This window comes from Myotis yumanensis, unplaced genomic scaffold (assembly GCF_028538775.1).
Source record: "Myotis yumanensis isolate MYYU_CA2020_CCGP unplaced genomic scaffold, mMyoYum1.0.hap1 SCAF_1, whole genome shotgun sequence".
Taxonomy (NCBI): Eukaryota; Metazoa; Chordata; class Mammalia; order Chiroptera; family Vespertilionidae; genus Myotis; species Myotis yumanensis.
This window is the reverse complement of record NW_027223752.1, coordinates 9,423,180-9,437,148: the sequence shown is the minus strand read 5'-3', so window position 1 is coordinate 9,437,148 and position 13,969 is coordinate 9,423,180. Positions and strand designations below refer to the sequence as shown.

Genomic DNA, 13,969 nt, shown 5'->3' with positions numbered 1-13,969 from the left:
GAGAGAGAAGAGGAGAGGAGTCAGCAAGGTCATCCACCCACAGAGCCCAGCCCGGCAGGTACGGGGGAAACGCAGAACTCCTGCAGCCCCCGGGGGCGGGGCAGGTGGGGCAGGGACCACACGCTGACACAACAGTGGCCAGCACCTCACCCGGGGGATCTGGAACCATTTCCACCGTGTGTGGGGGAGCGGGACCCCAGGCCATGCCCTCCCCGGCAGCCAAGGCCTTTATCCACCCGCCCCTCCCCCACAGTGTGAAGCCAGGGGGCCCTGGGCAGCCCCGCCTGCCCGCCCAGCAGAGCCGGGGGGTACACACTGAATGGGAAGGTCAGGCCGTTCTTCTCCAGGAGCTGCATGGTGTCGTCCCCGCACAGGCTGGTGAGCTCCATGAAGGGCGGCGAGCAGATCCTGTCGTCTGCGGACAGAGGAAAGGCCGTCAGCACGCTCCCGGACAGGCGCACCTCCCTGGGGCGACCTCCATGCCCCTGCTGCCCCGATCTGACGCCCCAAACTTCACAGTCATGTGTGAACACACACACACACACACACACACACACCACCTCCTAATAACATTCCTGAAATTACAAAGCCAACATATAAATGTACAACCTGAAGACCAAAGAAGAGTAAAAACCACACACCTTCCCCACCTCCTCAGCCTTAACCTGGGCGCGTGGACGTTAAAACGCAGAGCTTTACAACAGGACAGTCGCATAGCCTGATTTTCACTCCAGACACAGGAGTGTTTTTCGGGCTCATTAGAGACTTTCCCCACCACACGCGGCATCAGCTCAACAGTGATCGCAGGACCGAGGCTGCGCACTGAGCTCTCAGCGCATGTCTCCCACTGTAAGCTGTGCATCACCTCAAGTCTGCAAAGTAACCGGGGAGGACACCAGGGCCGGGAGGTTAAAGGGCGTGCCCGAGGCTGCACAGCCTCACCACCTAACCAAAGGTGGAAGCAAAACAGCTCCGACCCATGCAGTGAGTCTCGCCTGTTCGTCTTGCTTCCTCACTCCCCCCAAGCAGCCCACTCCCCTCTCCAGCCCCCACCCAGCCCTGCTCCCGTCCCAGGCCTTCCTTCTCACCTGGACACCTGGGCTCCCCTTGGGGGAAGCCAGTCCTGAGCAGGGCAGGGGCTGAGAGGAAGCCATGACCCTCGGCCTGGCCCCTCCCCAGACTGCGGACCGCACACTGTTTACTGCTGGGCCACTTTCTGGCTACTTGCAGCCAAAATCATCCTGACGTGTCCGTGAAATCACAATTAGGAACGACTACTGTTCCTATTTTGGTTTCAGCAACCGTTCGCAACAAAAGAACGTGCTGGGACTCAACTAACCCTTAGGAGCCAGAGCAGCCGTGGGTAAACTACGGCCCTCGGGCCGGATCCGCCCGTTTGAAATGAACAAAACAAAAAAAAAAGACCGTACCCTTTTATGTAATGATGTTTACTTTGAATTTATATTAGTTCACACAAACACTCCATCCATGCTTTTGTTCCGGCCCTCCGGTCCAGTTTAAGAACCCATTGTGGCCCTCGAGTCAAAAGTTTGCCCAGCCCTGAGCTAGAGATACAGTGATGAACACAGGTGCCCGCCCGCGTGGAGCTCACAGATGATGAGCAAGACAGACTCACTGACGGGTAAAATGGACAGCGAGACGGCACTGGCAGGGAACACAAAGCACGAACTGGGGCGCGGGGTGTGGGGCAGTGTGTCGCTGAGCAGACACAGAGAATGAGGGAATGGGCCTGCGTGGGGGGCAGGCACACCCCCAGCAGAGGGACAGCTGATGCAAAGGCCCTGCTGACGGACATGCTGCTGTCTGATGCAGAGACTGGACAAGCCACGACGAGGACGGTCACGTCAGTCAGACTGGGGACCGAGGGCACTGGGCTGAGTGGAGGGCACCGGGCTGGGTGGAGGGCACCGGGCTGAGTGGAGGGCACCGGGCTGGGTGGAGGGCACCGGGCTGAGTGGGAGGCACCGGGCTGAGTGGAGGGCACCGGGCTGGGTGGGAGGCACCGGGCTGAGTGGAGGGCACCGGGCTGAGTGGAGGGCACCGGGCTGGGTGGGAGGCACCGGGCTGAGTGGAGGGCACCGGGCTGAGTGGAGGGCACCGGGCTGGGTGGGAGGGGCACCGGGCTGAGTGGAGGGCACCGGGCTGAGTGGGAGGCACTGGGCTGGGTGGGAGGGCACCGGGCTGAGTGGAGGGCACCGGGCTGGGTGGGAGGGGCACCGGGCTGGGTGGGAGGGGCACCGGGCTGAGTGGGAGGCACCGGGCTGGGTGGGAGGGCACCGGGCTGGGTGGGAGGGCACCGGGCTGAGTGGGAGGGCACCGGGCTGGGTGGGAGGGCACCGGGCTGAGTGGAGGGCACCGGGCTGAGTGGAGGGCACCGGGCTGGGTGGGAGGGGCACCGGGCTGAGTGGAGGGCACCGGGCTGAGTGGGAGGCACTGGGCTGGGTGGGAGGGCACCGGGCTGAGTGGAGGGCACCGGGCTGGGTGGGAGGGGCACCGGGCTGAGTGGGAGGCACCGGGCTGGGTGGGAGGGCACCGGGCTGGGTGGGAGGGCACCGGGCTGAGTGGGAGGGCACCGGGCTGGGTGGGAGGGCACCGGGCTGAGTGGAGGGCACCGGGCTGAGTGGAGGGCACCGGGCTGGGTGGGAGGGGCACCGGGCTGAGTGGAGGGCACCGGGCTGAGTGGAGGGCACCGGGCTGGGTGGGAGGGGCACCGGGCTGAGTGGAGGGCACCGGGCTGGGTGGGAGGCACCAGGCTGAGTGGAGGGCACCGGGCTGAGTGGAGGGCTGGTGAAGGAACGAGCGAAGCCAGCACGTTGGGGGCAGGAGACACGCCAGCCCGGCCCACGTGAGGAACTGTGGTGGCGGAGACTTTTCCAGCTCAACCCTGGGAAACTCGACGGACGCCAGCAGCTCCCGGCCCCAAATAGCGGCAGAAGAGCCGGCGCGCTGGGAGCCCGGAGCTATTTCTGGTTTCCCGAAAAAGGCCGCTGTGCTTATTTCTCTGCCGCCTTTATTTCTGGATGGGAGCGGGAAAGAGGCTTTTTTTGGTGAGAAGGTGGGCTGTGTTCTGTCAAGAGCTGAAACTTCAGCCCCTGGGAAACTGAAACACGCCAGAGGAGGCGAAGCTGGAGGCCCTGGAGATGGGCAAGTTCCAACCGCGTGCACGAGCCCAGAGGGGAAGAGGACAGTTCAAGGTCACACACAAGCTGCTGGCAGGCCCTGCGAGGGAACCAGGTGTCCCGAGTCACACACCACTGCCCTGTACGCGCTGCCAGTGGCCGCACTCACCCGGCTGCTGCAGGACTAGCAAGAAGCTACAGGCTGAGGACCAACCGGTGGATCCTGAGGACAGTGGGGTGGGAAGGGCAGATGGCGCTGGGAAGTGTCGCTCTGAAGCCCGACTCTGAACCTGGGCTCACTACTCACTAGCTGTGAGCTTCCGAAATGACTGAACTCACGGGGCCTTGCTCTCCCGTCTGTAACCAGGAGCCAGGCCTCCCTGGTACCTAACAGGCACCCAGCAGGCAGGCACTGTTTCTGGTACCACGCTGGGCACGGCCAGCTGGGGTCACCCACAGGGGATCCTGGGTCGTGGCCACCGGTCCGTGTTCAGCGTCCTGGGGTGTGTCGCTGCCGACCTCCCCCTCACTGACCTTCTCCCGGTGCCCAGCACGGTGCCGACAGGGCAGGCTCTGCCTATGGCTGTGAAGGGAGCCTCGGCGGGGTACCCGACCCACATGCCAGACCTGGCCTGCCGAACACCCTCACGCACCCCCCCCCCCCCCCCCACCGCCCCAGGCCTGCCTCGCCCAGGGTTTTCCATTGGAAAATGACACGGCAGTCACCTCCATCCCCTCCGCCTGGCCTTTCACTTCGCCAAAGAACGTTCCGGCAGAGCATCGCTTTTGTCTGCTCTGCCAGGACTGCGACTGAACTTTCCCTTTTTATTGCTCTTACTGGACGTGCCATCAGTACTTTCCCATGACTCTGCATGTCCTGTCACCCGACCGGCGACATTTCCTCTAGTTCACATTCGTGCCAATTTTCTTCCCCCACAGACAGGACTCGGATGCGCATCTCAGGCACAAGGCCTTGTGCGGGGGATACGTCATTTCCACAGACCCGCTCCCCGAGGTGGGTTTTGGAGTCCGTGGGAGTCAACATTTCTATGGTTCTTGCCACACAGTGTCATGTCGCTTCCCAAAAGGACCGAGTGCTTTGCCGGCGCACCAGCAATGAAGGGCCTGGACCACACGTCCCCAGCCTGGGTCCCACCTGCAGAAGTCAGGGCGTAGCCGTGTGAGGGAGGATGGCAGGCGACGTGGTGAAGGGAGTCTCGTCTGGCACAGAAGGTCACCCTGCCAGTGAGCCCCCAGCAGAGTGAGCCGAGGCAGGAAGACACCGAGGGGCTGCGCCGGGGAGGGGGGGGGGGTGGCAAGGCACACGTATGACACCGTGAGCAAAGCCCTGCCCTTGGGCTCAGGACCAGCATGCAATTAATTCCAGCCGCTTGAGGCCACCAGGTGGCTGTGCAGGTCTTGGGCTCCTGACGAGTGGAACAAGGGTCCTAAGAGGCCAGTCCTGTCCACCTGCTGGAGTTGCAGAGAGAATCAGGGATGAGAAGAAAGTGATGCCGCGTCTGCAAAACGCCAGGTGAAGGAGCCAGCCCCTCCCTGGGGTGCGGCAAGGGCCTGGTGCTGCCATCTGCTCACACTCCCTCGCAAGGGGAGGGGAGGCTCTGGGTCCAGGTGCCACCACGAGCCAGGCAGCAGCAAGGGGCCCTTTGCCACCCCCAGCTCCCAACAAGGGGAGAAGCAGAGACAAGGGCCGGGCAGAGCATGTGGCTCCGATTTCTAGCCAGCAGACGGGAGGGACTCCCAACCCCAGGAGAGCTGGGATGGCGGGTGGCAGCAGCCCCAGCCTGGCACTAGGGAGTGTGCGGCTCAGAGGGCAGACTCCTAACTGCATTCAGAGGGCTCTGCGGGAGGAGGCGACATCCCAGAGGGCCTTGCTGGAGGGGGAAGTTTCAATCCATTCAAACCCTCCGCCTGAGCCAGAGCTGCCGCCCACGTGGGAGCCCTCCTTCCAGGCAGAGTGTAGGCCCGTGAAGCAGGGACCACGTTCACAGCCGAATCCCCAACGAAGGAGTGAATGAACTACACCAGGGCTCCCACGTCCTGGCCCAGGGTACCCAGACGCTGCCTCTCAGAGCTGGGCTGGGTCCCGCTTCCCTGGGCCATTCCCTGTTCCCAAGGCCCCACGTATGGCAGGAAACGGCCTCTGCAGGAGGGCGAGGAGGCCCACGTGTCACTGAACGGGGTGGGGCAGCAGGACCCAGGTGCTCACTCGATCTCAGAGCTGGGGGAAGACAAGTGTGCACGTGCTGGTCGCTGAGGGCCCGGGGACCCCGCCTCTGGTCAGGGGGCCTCCTCTGAGCACCCACTGCCCGCACACCCCGCTGGCTCGCCCAGGCCTCCGCCCCTCATCTCAGTGACGAATGATGGGCCCCCTCGCACAGGCTGGGCCCCGGAGGCTCTGCGGGGACTTGGACTGCGGAGGTTTGAATCCCCGCTCCACCTCTGCTCAGCTGCGTGAGCCTGGCAAGGCACTTCAGCTGCCTCCGTTTCCTTGCTGGAAAGAGGACAACAGTAGCTACTTCATAGGGTTGCCCCCTCCCACATCTGGAAAATGCGCTTTTAAATTATGAAGTAGTTCCTAAACACAGCTCCCCCGGGTCTGGGCAGCTCCGGGGCAGGGGCAGGGCAGGGGCAGGACAGGCGCTGCGGCCAGACTGGGGCTTCTCCCAGGCGCCACCGGACATTCCTGGAGTTTAAGCAAACAATTCCCTTTTTGGCACCCTCACCCCCACCATCTTCCCCCACAAACCACCAGATTCCTGGTGTGCCCACCTCCCCAAACCCAAGTGACACACGGCTGCTGGATCCTGGCCCTTTCTAAAGCGCCCACCTCTACAATGAGGCTCCAGAACTGCCGCTGGCCGGCTGCGTGACAGCTTTTCCAGGCCTCTGCCACCTGACCCTGCTCACCTTCCTGCTACGGGCTGCACTTATCCCCCCAAATTCGCATGCTGAAGCCCCGAACCCCAGCCCCTCACATTGTGACTGTATTTGGAGGCAGGGCCTTTTAAAGTGGCGATTAAGTTAACATGAGGCTTCAGGGCGGACCCCAATCCAATCTGACTGGGGTCCTTATGAGAGGAGATTAGGACACAGACACACACAGAGGGACAACAGTGAGAAGACGGAGGGAGGGGACAGCCACCTACCCATCAAGGAGGCCTTAGAAGAAACAAGCTTTGCCTCGACTTTGACCCTGACCTTAACGTCTATTGTTTAAGCCACCAGCCTGTGGAGCTTTGCCGTGGCAGCCCGGTCAGATGAACACACTGCCCAGCTCCTCTTGGAATGCAGAGCCCACGGTCACTCCCAGCCACACCCCGGCCAGTGGAGTGCTCTCCTCTCCATCCCTCCCTCCATCCCCTGCACACACCTCTGGGGCTCCCCTCAGCAACAACCCACTCAGCCCAGCATCCTAAAGCTCCCGGAAGATCCTGAGAACAGCTGTCTTATAATAACGCCCGCTCCTACCATGGCCCCTGACCAGGCCTCTCCTACCAGCAGTCTCATTTGTCCGAGCACCGTCTTTCTCGAACACCACACACTGCCTTGGTGGATGGCTCAGCTCGTGTACCCTATTAAATTCCCACATTTGGTTCTGAGTCAGCAACCAGACAGTACCTTCCTTAGGGTCAAGGCTGGACCCTACCCCTGGTCCAGCACTGCTCAGAGGAGGCAGGCGTCAGCAAGGACCATCTCTCAGACAAGCGTGCATGTGTGGGGTGAAATGAGAGAGAAATAAAAGTGAGCTGTAAGCCCTGGCAACAGAAGGAGAGGGGAAGCATGGAGTGGGCAGGGCTAACCACCAAGGGAAAGAAAGGGGGCCTGCAAATCCCCAGCCTGCCACTGTGTGGCGCTGTTGGCCTGGCACAGCCCTGATAACTGTGGCCACAGACTTGAATGGACAAAGTCGGAGAGCCTGGCCCATCAACCTGCAGGCTCCAGCGTTCATGACTCAGTGCCCGATTGTTCAAAGTCACCTTCCTGCTGCTGTTACACTGTTAGGGGCACGAGCCACATGCTCTTGAATTCTAAACAGGAAAAGACATCCCGTGTATTCCGGGTGACCAAGTTCCAGCCTGACAGAAGCTTTGAAAACAACCCCAATGGCTTTTTGGCTCACAATGATGGCAGCCACCCAGTAATTCAGAATAATCAAGTAGCTGGGAGAGCAGCCACAGGCCGGGGCCAGGGGAGGCAGCCAGGAAGGACCTGGATGACAGGCCCACGGAGGAGAGGAAATGCAGTTGGGCCTGCGACGGCGGAGGGCATCCCCCGTCCTCACCACAATGACCTGCTCCCACTGTCCAGTGTCATGTCCCACCCACGGGCCTGGCCAGGAAGAGCCCCAGCACCCCATCACAGCAACCACACGCGAGGCCCCAAGTCATACACCACCCTCATCTGGTCACTCCCCTGGGGGGCGACCGATCCTGGGACACCCTCACTGCCCAGGAATCCACCCCCTCCCCGCCCACTTCCTCCAGATATGTCAGAATATCTGCTCTTAGTACTGATTCCCCCAGTTACACGTAGAAATGGTCCCTTGCTCCGCCCCCACATGTCCCCAAGAACCCACTTCCACATTCTGCGTTCCCTTTACAGTAGGTAACTCGTCTTCCCGTAGCACAAGGGCCCTGCAGGCCAGGTGCTGAATTGGGGGGAAGGGGAAAGCTTCAGGCTTTAAAAGGGTGAAAACCACTGGATAACAGGTCGTCTGTATCTTCATGCCCATTCAAAGCCCTAGATGAGAAACACATGAAAAGTTCCAGCCCTTGCAGCCAGCATGGCCTGGGGAGCCTGACTCATGCAAACCACTTGGAAATTGGCCAGGCCTTTGGGTCAGGCCCAGGAGAAACAGATCCCGCCCCCCCCCTTTCTTACCGCTCCTCACCCTTCGCAGCTATGGGCATGCCCCGCTGTGGACTAAGTGCCTGGATTCTGAGCCCAGGTCCACTGCCTCACCCTGGACTACCTGCCTCTCTGTGCCCCAAGGCCCATCTCTCTAATATGGGGACAACAGGCCCATCTACCCCCTCGGGTCGTGGTGCGTCCCTGCATGCTGGCGGTGTGTGCGGTTCACTAATGAGCACTAAGCAAGGCTGTGCTGCTATCAGAGCTGGGTCTGCTCCCCTATTCACTGAGGCCCAGTCAACATCCAGGATGTGGAACCTACAACGGGGCCGGCGCTCTCAGGAGCTGGGATTGTCTTGTGTCAGGTGCTCCCTGTGGGGTAAGGAGAGAGGGTCCTACCTGGCGTCTCAGCACTGAGGCACTCAGACCGAGACCAGCAAGGTGGTCCACGGGGAACTGGGCTCTGACAGGCAGCTTGGGGTAAGCTGGATTTACAGGTGGGGCTGGGGCTGCTCATCCATGCAGGAATCTGAGGCCTAGGAAGTTAAGTTCTTCTTCAAGGTCAAAAGCAGTATGTGGCAGAGCGGGCGTCCCAGGCAGGCAGCCTGCGCCACAGCCATGCCCTCCTAGTCCCCTGGAGACTCTGGGCCTGGAAGGGGTTAGGGAAGGCTCCGTTCCTGACTCAGAGCCCAGGACACAGGCCATCGAGCTGGCTGTGTGTCCCCGGCACTGGTGGCAGACCCTTTGGGCTGCCGGGGTCTGTGTGACCTTGAGAAAGTGCCTTCACCTCTCGGTGCTTTAGTTTCCTGGTCTGTAAAATGGGGAGAAGAGCAGTCCTGCCGGTAGGATCCAATGAGTTAATACACAAAACACAACAGGAACCGGCACGGAGCGGGTACCCTCCATCACCATCATCACTGGTGTCATTACTTGAGGGTCCACTATTTTTAAAAGTCCAGGATCCCGTAGAGAGCCTAGCTGCTCTGCATGGAGACAGAGCAGAGTGCTTTTTCCTGCCCAGAGACAACGCTCTTTACATCAGGCTTTGGAGGGAGAGCGAGCTGCTCGTCCATCCATCTGCCAGGGCAGGACCCAGACTCAAAGCAGACCAGCAGCAACCGTGCAGGCGCCCGGGGCCTCCCTCACTCACCAGCAGAGGGCATGACTTTGAGGAGCACCCTGTGCTTAGAATATGAAGTTGGATCTGGGCTGCTGGTCGCCAGCAGGGCCAAAGAACCGGAGTTGGCAGTGAGGGGTGAGCAAAAATGACAGGGACAAGCCGGCCTGACAGTGTGAGTGGCCCCGGTCAGAGCTCTGAGGCGCAGGGTGAGAACTCCACAGCAGTCTCCTCCAAAAGCTCAAGAGGAGGAGTAGGGGGAGAGGAGGGGCTGGGGGCGGGGTGGGGGGGGCTCTAGACGCCCAATGTGGCTGCGGGATGGTGAGAGGGCCTGGCCTCAGCCCAGGGCTCTCCCAGAGGGTACCGTTCCGTTCCTGCTGGTAACCTGCTCTCTTACCTGCCTGGCCTTGGCCTCTTGAACCTGCCCCAGGAACTTCCTCCCTTCACACCTCCATTGCTGAAGCAGAATCCTTGCTGCTGAAGCCGGGAGTCCTGCCGGGGCTGGAGGCTTATTAACACTGGTAGACTCCAAGCCCCGCCCTGGCCTCCCCCGGTACCCATGGAGGCATTCGCTCACCCGAGCCCACAGCACTGCCCGGCTCTGCCATCTGGCTTATGCGCACCACGGCTGTGGCTTGTACTGTGTTCCCATCTCCTCTCCTCACCCTTTGCCCACCCTAAACACAATGCCTGTCACCAATGCCTGACAATGCCACCCCTCCAGTATCTCTGGGCTGTCCCCTCTACTCCTGCCCACTGCCACCCGCTCACCCCCACCAGGCCCTTAGCATCTCTCCCCCAGCTCTGCAGCAGCCTCCTGCCTCCAACCACAGGCTACGTCCAAACTGCATCAGAGGGCCGCTGGGACTCGGCGGGTGACCCCTCCAGCAGCACAGACAGCCCGTTTCTCCCGACCACCCTGCTCGCTCTCTGGAATGGCAGCCCCCCTTTCTCCTGCCAGGCCCACAGTTTAGAACCACTTCGAACATCACTCCTCAACAGCTTGTTGCCACAGATGGCCAGGGACCCCACCTGCCACAGGTCAGCCCCTCGTGCGTCTGCTTCTGTATCGGATTCTTGAAAACACCCATCCTCTGCACACTGATTGAACACCTACTATGTTCCAGGCCCTGCTCTGGGGATTCAAGGTCCCCAAAGACACACTGTCCTTTAGGCCTTCGGTTGGGTAGGAAGAGAGAAGTGAGAGAACATAAAACACAGTGGGACTGCTGCTGTGACCGAGGGCAGCAGGGGTCTATGGGAACAGAGAGGGAGGGCACTGAGGCCCACACAGGGAAGGAAGTATGCAGCAAGGAGGGCGACCTGGAGGAGGTCACCTGAGCCAGAAGAGGAAACCAAGGACAAAGATCAACGGCCAAGAGGGGGCTGCTGAGAAGTCCAGCATGGCTGCAGTGAGTGAGTGAGGGCCGATGTGGCAAACGATGTCACCCGGGGAGGGGGTGGGCAGGGGCCACATGCACTGGCCACAGAGATGGAGAGACTTCATGTCCATTAAATTCAACTTAACTTAGACGTGTGCGAGGAAAAACGTCTGTGTGCTCAGGTGACGGCAGAACCCTAAAATGGCCCCCAGACTCTGTCCCCTGCTGTGCGAGCCCCATCATCACCCGCCTGACATTCCCGGTCAGACATCGCCCTGGTCGGGGGCTGAGCAGTTTTCCTCCTGCCTGACAGGCCAGTGACCGATTTCATCTCGAGGGGACAGAGCGCTGCAGCAGAGGCCAGACACGGCCCAGGTGGAGGCAGAGACTCCTGAGCCCGCTCCAGCCTGTGGAACGCCTGCTGGAAACGCGGATTAACTCCGTGGCAGCTGCTCCCCGGGATTTATGGCCCCTTCCGGGCCAGGCAGACACTGGCTGGCCCCACTCAGCTCCGACTCCCACACGCAGCAGCCTTTTTTTTCAAGGCATTTTTCAAATAGTATTTGAAGTGCTCCCTCTGGCAGCACATATTTTAAAAGCAGAGCAGAAAATGTGAACCTGGCCGCAGCGCAAAGAGGAAGCGTCCATCAACAAAACGGTCCATATTCTGAAACCATGAGACAATTTCTTTAATCCAAAAGGGGCTCTAACCAATCAATGAGAAAAACACCACAAACCCAATAGAAAAATGGGCAAACGAGATGAAAAGACTCACGCAGAGAAATGCAAACGGCTAATAATAAATGTGAGGAGATGCTCAATGTTGCCAACAGAAAAAGCAGTGCGAGGTGAGATGGGCATCACTCGCTGGCAGGCAGGCGCAATTAGGAGTAAAGTCTGTTTAAACTTTCTAAAGAGCCATCAGGCAAGATGTGCCAACCTGGGAAATGTTTATGGTCATCTTTGATGGAAAAATTCCACTTCTAGGGATTAATTCTAGAAGTAGGCAAAGATCTATGTTTACTGCAGTTTATTTTCTTAAAAACCCAAATGAAGCTGGAATGACCCAACAAGCCCGATATAGCCGAGTGAGTTACGACGCGTTCACCCACGTGCTGAACTATGCTGCCGGCAAGGACGACGGGGCAGACCTGACCTCCATCATCTTTACGGGCTGACGTGGGAAGAAGCCAAGATATCTATTAAGTGAGAAGAAAACAAGTTTTATGAGAACATATGTAACATGACACTGTCCCTATTTTTTTTTAAAGCACAAATGTATTTATTGTGCAGGAGAAGGGTCTAGAAAGCTGGATTCCACACCGTTAGAATGTATCTGGGAAGCGGGGCTGAGGTTGAAGAGGCTGGAGTTCCAGGGCACAGGGCCCGGCCCGCTGACAGGGACTCCAGGTCGGATCTGTGCCTGCGCGCGCTGGAGGTGAGCGCCCTCGGGAGCCTGCGGTCTGGACTCCCGTGTGCGCTGGGTGGGCTGGGCTCTATTCCACTGATTCTAAGACACATTTTTCTTTCACTGCCCATCACTGAAGTTGAAATGTTTCATTGTCGATGGTGTGTCACAATGTAGTCAGCAGTTTTCCCCAGGGCAGGGCTGGACTCAGACCCATAAGCCTCCTGATGTGGAGGAGGTGCCTCCCAGGGCTGGGCCTACAGCCGGTGCGCAACCTGCCCTGGTGTGGGGTGGTTTACCTTGGGGCCCACAGCACGACCCTCCTCTGCAGGCCTCCACCTTCACCTGAATGGGGGTCTCTGCCTGGGTGGCTGGTGGCTGTCGGAGTGAAGACGAGGGCAGTTTATCTCTGGGAGAGGAACCAGGAGCCAAGTGCCCACCCAAAGGCCCCACCTCCCCATCAGCTTAGGGGACCCATGCCACTTCCATGACCGCCTGCTCCAGGAGCTTGGCCTGGCCTGGTGCCCTGTTCTCCTCACACCAGACCCCTTGATGGGGGGCAGCGTCTTCTCAGCTTTGCCAGGCATCACAGGGGCCAATCCTCAGAAACCCACTTGAGGTGTGAAGAATTTTCCTAGTGGCCTGATCCAAAACTCCAGCCTCCTGCACAAAACCAAGGCTAGAAGCCGGCCCTGACTCAGGAATGCAGTCCGTGGGGGCATACCCCCCTCCTCTTGGTCCTCCTCAACTCCAGCCCCCCACTACCCACTGTGAGGAGCCCACATAGGATTAAGCCTCCGACTGACCTGTTGGCAAAGTCACAAACAAGTCCCAGCTTAGAGGGCACAGTCCTCTTAGCATATTTAGGCTTGACCTTATGAGGCTCCCTAGATCTTATCTGGGTAGCTAATGGGCAGTGGGAGGTGCAGCAAATGCTGCCAAAACAAGTGAAACTCACAAGAACAGTATAACTATGGTCAAAACAAGTGAAACTCACAAGAACAGTGTAACTATGGAAACCACTACCTTGTGTACCTCTGACTATAAAATAAATGCTCAGCTTGCCTCGGGATCTTTCTCTGTGGCCTCAGCCAGGCACAGGAAGATCCACGGAGACTAAAGAGAGCGAGAGAGTTCTGAAGGCTGTCTCTGTGTAAAACATTCTTCGCCGACTCCATCCACACCTTTGGGAACCCCTGGACCCCCGGGGCTGGACCCCGGCAACCCACCACAGCTTCTGCCACATTTCCCACCCAAACCAGGCTCCCTAAGGACCAAGGAGAGGAGCTGAAAGCATCTAACTCTGAGCCACACTGCGGCAGGGACTGGAACCAGCCCTTCCGCACACCTCCCCACAGTGGTGCCGACAGCTCAGAAGACCGCCACTGCCCAGCACACAAGGGGGGCTGCGATGTGAGCCAGGCCTGTAAGCACCAAATCCCTGCTCTTTCCCACTCCATATGTGCTGCTGCTCTCAAGAACCAGGCAGGATTCTGTTTCCTCCGTAACACACAGGGCAGAGCTGCTGGTGGACACCAAGGACCTTTTCTCGTCAGTGCCATTGCCTGGACACCAGAGGGCGCCCAGGAGCCGTGCCAGCTGCCAGTGTGGAAGGCCCCACAGGCTCTGGGGAATCACTGGCCCTCAGGCAGAAGAGCCCCCAACTGTGTCTCCTATATCCATGGCCTTGGTCGCTCCCCTCCTCTCCCCCGCCAGGCTCATGGAGGAAGCAGTACACGAGAGGACCGGGAGTCCCATTCAGGAACTCTGGCTAAGAGCACAGCCAGAGGTGTGAGTTCGAATCCCAGCTCTGCCCCCAAGTAGCTCTGTGGCCTCAACCAACATAAACTCAATGCACTCCAGTGTCCTCACCACTATGGGGTGACAGAGGTGCCTTTCTCACAGGTCATCGTGAGAATGAAGTTAGCTGACACATGTAAGGTGATTCTCACCGTGCCCGCCTGTGCGCTGACCACACAGGCTCAGAGGAAAGGTGACCTGCACAGGCCACACACGCAGAGGACATGGGGGACCTGCGCTCAGGCCTCGA

The 13,969-nt window shown here is 59.5% G+C and overlaps 1 protein-coding gene across 1 annotated transcript in view; it reads right to left on the bottom strand.

Moving 5' to 3' along the window:
- LOC139009319 (inositol-tetrakisphosphate 1-kinase) overlaps positions 1-13,969 on the bottom strand; it is a 135,093-nt gene that overhangs the window by 16,206 nt on the left and 104,918 nt on the right. Inside the window, exon 5 of the mRNA XM_070413568.1 lies at positions 317-415. Within this exon, the coding sequence (XP_070269669.1) occupies positions 317-415 (99 nt within the window). The remainder of the gene's footprint in view (positions 1-316; positions 416-13,969) is intronic.